This window comes from Fukomys damarensis, unplaced genomic scaffold, assembly GCF_012274545.1.
Source record: "Fukomys damarensis isolate Sample0158 unplaced genomic scaffold, DMR_v1.0_HiC HiC_scaffold_39, whole genome shotgun sequence".
NCBI classification, from domain to species: Eukaryota; Metazoa; Chordata; class Mammalia; order Rodentia; family Bathyergidae; genus Fukomys; species Fukomys damarensis.
In genome coordinates this window covers 127,336,900-127,344,405 of record NW_022900951.1, presented here as the reverse complement: position 1 = coordinate 127,344,405, position 7,506 = coordinate 127,336,900, and the positions used below count along the sequence as shown (strand labels likewise).

General features: G+C 58.2%; 1 protein-coding gene across 1 annotated transcript in view; it reads left to right on the top strand.

The window, feature by feature from the left end:
* The window catches only part of Pdzd4 (PDZ domain containing 4), a 19,928-nt gene that overhangs the window by 9,128 nt on the left and 3,294 nt on the right, over positions 1–7,506 (top strand). Inside the window, exons 2-6 of the mRNA XM_019208004.1 lie at positions 5,334–5,417; positions 5,520–5,689; positions 6,268–6,358; positions 6,694–6,792; positions 7,374–7,436. Coding sequence (XP_019063549.1) covers positions 5,334–5,417; positions 5,520–5,689; positions 6,268–6,358; positions 6,694–6,792; positions 7,374–7,436 — 507 coding nt within the window. The remainder of the gene's footprint in view (positions 1–5,333; positions 5,418–5,519; positions 5,690–6,267; positions 6,359–6,693; positions 6,793–7,373; positions 7,437–7,506) is intronic.

Sequence of the window (7,506 nt, the reverse complement as noted above, 5' to 3'; positions counted from 1 at the left end):
CCTTCTATCTTCTATTAGTTCTCAGCTTTTCGAGTCAGGGTTTGGCCAAGTTGCCTAGACTGGGCGGGACTTGGGATCCTCCTGCCTCAGCCTCTCGAGCACTGGGACGACAGGGGTGCGCCATCACTTGAGCTCTGCAAATCTCACTGAGGCCAGTCGGGGCGAGCCCGAGGGACGGCACCCACGTGGGGTGGCGGTGTCACTCAGCCCTGTCCTTCTCTAGCTTTCCAGAACGTGCCAGCTTCCCAGGGTTCTTTAGGGGAAGATGCGGGGCGTGCAGGGCCACCGCTTCTGAAGAGTGGGGCTGGGCTCTGTTCCCTGCCCATGGCTACAGGGGTCCCCCAAGACTTCTTCTCCCTCTTGCCACACGTGCTCCCTAAGTTTGGCTCACACAGACCAGGCAGGGTTCTTTGTTTAATATTTTATTACAAGAACCCTCCTACAATGATATTCTTTTAAAAGTTTGTAGACATTGATTGTTTCCAAAAGCAATGTAGCTATCTATATACAGCTTTTGGAAAAAATCAAACCATCTCCAATTTCTACTTCCCTTACACAATTATTTTATATATTCATTCCCAGCTTCTTTCCACACTCCACACACCCACACGCCCACACGCAGCCTGGGGTTGAACTTGGAGTCTCACGCATGCTAGGCCCAGTGCCCTGCCTGCTGAGCTCCACCCCAGCCCCATGACATCCTTCTCCTTTGCTGTTTTGAGACAGGGTCACCCTATATTTGCCAAGCTGGCCTTGAACTCATGGTGATTCTCCTGCCTCAGCCTCCTGAGGGCAGGATGACAGGTGTCCACCACTTTGCTCAGCAAGTTTTATTGCTATTTATTTAGTTTTAATGGGTCTCTTTGGGACATACAGAAATGTGGAATTAATGGGGACAGCCGCTCTGTCAGCAAACTGTATATTTAGAAATAATTCCTGTTGTGTTAGGTGCTTTCTGCAGCTCCGACACCCTCACTGTCATGTCTATTTTGGGTGCAGTTGTGGAATCCAAGGGTCTGGTGAACTTTTTTAAGAGTCCTTAGGGTTAGTGACAAATTACTTCCCAGAATGGTGGCCATTTGGTGCATGGGTGAGATTTGGAGCCAGGCTCAGTGCTGCATATCTGTAATCACCTAGAGAGGCTGAGGCAGGAGGATCATGATCAAGTCCTGCCTGGGCAACTTAGCAAGCGCCTGTCTCAAAATAAAAATAAAAGGGCTGAAGATGTAATGCAGTGGTACTGTGCCTCTGGGTTTGATTTCCAGTTCTGAAAAAATAAAATAAACCAGGTGTGGTGGTGCATGCCTGTAATCCCAGCACTCAGGAGGCTGGAGCAGGAGGATCTCTGTGAGTTCCAGGCCAGCCTGGGCTATATAGCAAGACCCTGACTCAAACCAACCAACCAACCAAACAAAAATAAAGTAAAATAAAGAAGGGAGAGTATACTCAGAAAGAAGGCTGAGCCGAGCTGGGCAGGTGGGGGCATCTCTCAGGCCTCCTGGAGCCTGGGTTTATAGGACTTGGGGCAGTCATGGATGGCAGACACAGTGTTCCAACGCAGTGTGGCTCCAGTCCCCTGTCCAGGGCCCAGGTGACATCCAAGGACTTTGAACTCAACTGTATTGGGGACACAGAGGCCAGGCCAGGATGGGTGTTGCCTAGCAGGTGGCAGTCCCCAGGGCCTTCCAATCTGATCTGCTAGGTGTGGCGCTTTGAACACCTGTATCATGGGCAAGATGAGGGGACAGTGGCTGGAGAAATCTGAAACTGCAGGAAGTGGCTGTCCCCTCCCACGATGTGGGGTAAGGGTGTCTTGTTCTCCATGAGGTGGGCTATGCTGGACTGGGAGGCCTGTTTTATAGTGACATGTGCCTCTGTCCCCACTGTTCCCAAAGGAGGTAGGTTTGCACTTGCAGAGGGACCTTTTAACAAGACTTTTAGATAGTGGGCCAGGTGACAAGTGGCACTGTCCCCACCTAAGACACATGCAGCCAGGCCCCTCCCCTCGGGGACCCCTCAGGCTCGGTCCTGAACCATTGCAAGCGCATGGCCTTTGAGAGTCCATGGGCCTTGCGGGTTGGACACTGCATGTGGCTGGAGTGGGTGCAGATTCGTCTCCACCTGCGCCCCCTGCCTTCCTCCTGGAAGCTTCCTGGCAGGCCTGGTGCCTGGCCCAGAGTGGGCGTGGTGGCCGGTGGTTTAAACCTTCATCCCTGTGGTGTTGTGCAGCCCCTTACCTTCTTCCTGTTTGCTGTGCTGCTCATGTGACATGGTGAGGGTTCTTCAGTCCTTTGGATGACAGACTTACCTGTGGGTAACAATGTGACATTAGTTCCAGACCCTCACTGGTGTGATGGGAGGAGGGGGACAGTGAGGTATGGGGAGGAGGGGCAAGGAGAAATGGGGGTGGCCGTGCCAGAGGGACATGGGACACTGGACACAGGCTGTCACTGAGCCTGCTGGGAGGCCAGGGGAAGAGAAGGAACCCTGAGGATACTCCACTGCCACCTGTCCCACCCTCACGTGCCCCCAGATTCCAGATGTGGCTGTGTGGGCCTTGTCTTTCCCTGTAAGCAGGCGTCCAGGGCAGAGGGGTGGTCCCTATGTGTCCCCTCCGACTGAGGTTGCAGCAGGGCAGTATGGAGGTGGGGGCCCTTCTGTGACCGGCCCTCGGGCTGCTGCATCCTGAAGGGCAGGTGTCGTTGCCACAGTGCCCATGACGTGGCTTGTCTGGGCCACCTTGGCCGGCGTCTCTGTCGTGTTTTCAGTTTATCTGTGCCGCTGGGGTCGTCCCTGAACCCGCGCTTGTTTGACTGCTGTCCACCTGTGTGTTGTCATGACACCAAGGGGGGCAATCTGTCCTTGTCCCCAGAGGCCTGGGGTCCATGTGGAATGGTTGGGTGGAATTTGCTCCTGTCTGCGACGTGTAACCACGGCCTATAGGTCCAGCAGAGTGTTTCTGCCTCAGCCTCCCCAGTGCTAGGATCACAGGTGTGCGCCCCCACACCAGCCTGCGTAGTTTTTGTTTTGTGCTAAGGATGGTGCTGGAACCACGTGCCTGCTACACCCCCAGCCAGGGGTGGGGAAGCACCTTTCAGAGCTTGGAGCAGTGGGAAGGGTGGGGACATTTCAGTGTAGGGCCTCGAGACCTCGGGGAGAGGTGGGGGAGAAGGGCTGCTGTCTTGGGAGGGCGGGGACCACACTGCTCCGAATTTCCCCATCGTGTGGCGGCCTGCCTCTTCCCCATGGGGCTGACTTCTACCGTGTCACAGCTGGTTTCTGCCTCAGGGACATCCTCTTCACTTCTTGGGGCCCACCGTGACAGGAGAGGAGAGGGGAGGCTTGCCCAGCCAAGCGGGCCTGCCAGGCACTCACTGGCCATCTCTTGATGGCCCGATTCGAGGTACCCAGCCCCCACCAGCCTGCTCTGCATCTTCCAGCGCCTCTGCTGGGTTTCCATGGCAATGCCGCTGCTGGGTAACGATTGCAGGGAGAAAGGCATCCTTGTGATTCTGCCTCCCAGGGCGCCAGTGTCCCACGTCCCGTCCCACGTATGCGGATGCCCTGCCTGCCTGGGAGTGCGGAAGCCGCCTCCTCACACAAGGGCAGGAACAGCCCCCCTTCTCTCTGCTGCCACTCAAGGCGGCAGCATGGCGAGCTGGCACACCATCAAGTGTTCACTCGCCAGCTGCGGGATGAGGCAGGAGGATCGAAAGTTTGAGCCCAGCCTGAGATATTTAGAGAATTCGAGGCCAACCTGGGCTACATGGCGAGACCCTGTCTTTTGTTTATGGTGCTGAGAGTCGAACCCAGGGCCTTTCGAATGCTAGGGAAGTGTTCTGCCGCTGAGCTGTCCCCTGCCTGCAGACCCTGTCTCACTTCTTGTGCACCAGACCAAGGGCAGTCGTGTAGTACAGTCATTGGATTGTGCTGAGGCTTTAGTGTTCACGGCCTTTGTTTTGAATACTGTCGATTTCATGGCCAGTTTTTACACTTGGAGTCTTGGCAATGGCTGTTTTTACCAACTGGCTCCAGGTGCTATTTGCGAGGGCTTTGTGCCACTCTGTGCCTCTGTCAAAGGCTCACGGGGACAATATCTCTGATGGCCGTACCGCTCAGCCCCTCTCCAGCAGCCCCACCAACGGTGGCACCTGCAGTCCAATGGACTCTCTTGTGTGCTTCCCACCTATGCCCTCTTGGTGGAAAAGCTCTGTTTTGCTGGGGCACTAGCACATGTCAGTAATCCCAGCACTTGGGAGGCTGAGGCAGGAGGATCGCTGTGAATTTGAGGTCAGCCTGGGTTACATAGTGAGTTCAAGGCAAGCCTGGACTACATATTGAGACCTTGTCTCAAACAAAACAAAACAAAGGAAATGTACTTTTCAGAACATGACAATTTGGGGGAGAAGGGAAACACTGAAAACAAATGATTATCTCTAAGGCTATAAAGAAATAACAGAAAGGTGACTGGCTGGGAACCGTTGCTGAGGCCAGGAGGGGCCTGGACAACCTGGCTGTGGGCTGTCGTGTTCAGCCACTAACCCACGACTGTGCAGCAGGGAGGGAGGCGGTGTGGGTACCTGGAGGAGTGCAGCCCTGGCGTGGGGTCCTCCTGCTGTCTTGGCCCTGGTGACAGGCGCCTCCGGGCCTCTGCCCACCCATGTCCCCCAGGCAGGTGATATCTGTCCCTGTGCCTGCAACTGGGCACAGCCTTGCACGAGCCCTACACTGCCTCCCCCACAAAGGCTTTCTTGTCACTTTTGTGCCCCGGCTCCTGGTGGCATTTGTTACCTGTTCCTTCTCTACTGGCTTCCACTCCACAAAGAGCCCTTCCTGGCTATGTCCTAGACATGGCCCCTTCTCCTGGCTGAGCCGCAGGTCCTGCATATGCAGAATGGAAGCACTGATGGCCTCTCCCTCAGGGCTGTTAGGGCTCAGGACTCAGTAGAGACTGGCATCTGAGGGCCTGCCTAGAGCCCTGGCTGGCTGGCTTGCTTCCTTCTTTCCTTCCTTGGCAGTGTGGAGGATGGGCCCATGCACTCAAGCCCAGCATTGTACCCCAGAGCTGCCCCCATGAGCTTTTGGGCCTCAGTGCCACCCAAGGAGAAGCAGGTCCTGGTGGGAGCGGGTAGGATGGCCAGGCCGGCTCTTGCTGAAGGAAGCTCCTGCTCTAACCAGTGCCCAGTCACTGGCTCACCTGCCCACAGCGGGGCCCAGTGAGGCCCAGACAGCTCTCAGGATGGCCAGGGCCATCTGTGGTGGAGCAGTCGGGACCCCTGGCCCTCACCCGCAGGCACCCTCCCAGGCCCTCACCAGGCGTGTCTCTGCCGCAGGTGAATGGGAAGGAGCTCTCCAAGCTGTCTCAGGAGCAGACGCTGGAGGCCCTCCGCACCTCCAAGGAGCCCCTGGTCATCCAGGTGCTGAGACGCAGCCCCCGCTATGGGAAGGAGCTCTCCAAGCTGTCTCAGGAGCAGACGCTGGAGGCCCTCCGCACCTCCAAGGAGCCCCTGGTCATCCAGGTGCTGAGACGCAGCCCCCGCCTGCGGGGGGACAGCTCCTGCCATGACCTGCAGCTGGTGGACAGTGGCACTCAGACCGACATCACCTTTGAGCACATCATGGCGCTGGGCAAGCTGCGCCCGCCCACCCCGCCCGGGGGCATCCTGGAGCCGTATGTCCTGTCCGAGCTGTGAGTTGCCCTCAGGAGGGCCCCAGGCCTGCTCCAGAGAGGACTTGCCACCCAGAGCGGCACTGACAGGGCTCCAGCCTTGGCCTCACACAGCTGCTCCTCCATCTCTCCCCGCTCTCCTGACCCCTGAATCTTGTTGCCTCCCGGTCCCATTTCCCATTCCTCCGCCCACTCTGAGTCCCCTCCATCTCTTTGGCCTCTCTCGGCTCGCCTGGCCCACAGCCCCGCTGCAGGAGGTACGGCAGTCTGCCCCCTGCAGGTGGAGGGGTGCCCGTCTGTTCCGCACATGGCCTGGGGCCTGGGTAACTCCTGAGGGCGCTGCATGCGTGGGCTGGTGCTGTGGGTGGTGGGGTGCCTGGAGTTTTGGAGAAGTCGGTCCCCAGTGTGAGGACAGGTGGGGAGAGCTGGGACACAGGGGGGCACACGCTCAGGAGCAGCGGCTTCTGGAGGAGGCACAGCCACCCCCCCCCCAAGCGTGGCCCGATTAGGGCCAAGCACACTGGGACTGGCCAGCCGGGAGTGGGTTCTGGGGTATAGGAAGCAGCTGGCTTGCCTGACGCCCACCTTCTCCTGGGCAGCACCCCCATCAGCCATGAGTACTATGACCCGGCAGAGTTCATGGAGGGAGGCCCGCAGGAGGTAGACCGCATGGATGAGCTGGAGTACGAGGTGAGCTCGGCCTGGCATCCCACTGAGCCAGGGAGGGCGCGGGTGAGGTGGCCCATTCCACCTCTGCCGGTGAGTCCGTGTCCCTGCATGTGTTGTCCCATGCGTCCATGTGTCCATGTGTGTTATGTGTCCTGTGTACCCCAGGCGTTTCCTGATAGGGTGACACTCCGAACACGTGCCACTTGGGATGGTAAGAGAAGTGAGCCCTCAGGGCCAGGGACTGAACCGCGAGGTGTCTGGAGTCAGGGCCCGGCTGAGGCAGTGAGGCCGACTCTGGTACTCCTCGTTCACGGGCATGGCCTTTCTGCCTCTGCTTCCTCCCATCCTTGCGGCAGGAGGTGGAGCTTTATAAAAGCAGCCACCGAGACAAGCTGGGCCTGATGGTGTGCTACCGCACGGACGATGAGGAGGACCTGGGCATCTATGTTGGAGAGGTATGGGGGCTGCTGACAGCTTCTGTGTGACTGGCAACCTGTGGTCGGCCCCTGGGACCTAGCCGGGCCTGATGTCTGTGTATGCACAGGAGGGCACACAGTTCCCCAACACCCCTCTACTAGCAATATTCTTTGTGCTGTTGTTTTGAGACAAGGCCTTGCTAAGTAGTGCAGGCTGGCCTTGAACTCACTATGTAGCCCAGGCTGGCCTCGAACTTGCAGTGATCCTCCTTCCTCAGCCACCTGAGGGCTGGGATGACAGACAGGCACCACCATGCCTAGCTTTGTACTGGCAACACCCCAGTGGGGCTAACCTTTCGAATGGTAAAGGGACCACTGCCCATCCAGCCCCTAGGCTGATGTCCTTGGCCCAGCCCCTGGCAGAAGAGTAGGCTCCTGTGCAAAGGAGCATGGGACTGCCAGAAGGGCGGGGGTGCAGGAGCATCCCTGGCCCCAACTCCTGAGCTGCAGTGGGACAGGGAGCCTCCAGTTTGCTTTGCAAGCCCCTGAGGAGAGGCTGCCCCTTCCCACTGCACAGGGCACCTTGGGTGCCAGGTGCCCAAGATGTATGTGTCCTGCAGGTGAATCCCAACAGCATTGCAGCCAAAGACGGCAGGATCCGTGAGGGGGACCGCATCATCCAGGTGAGCCCCGCCCCTCTCCCCGCCCCTCCCTAGCCACGCCCGCCGCGGCCCGGCCTGCTGCTCAGCTGCC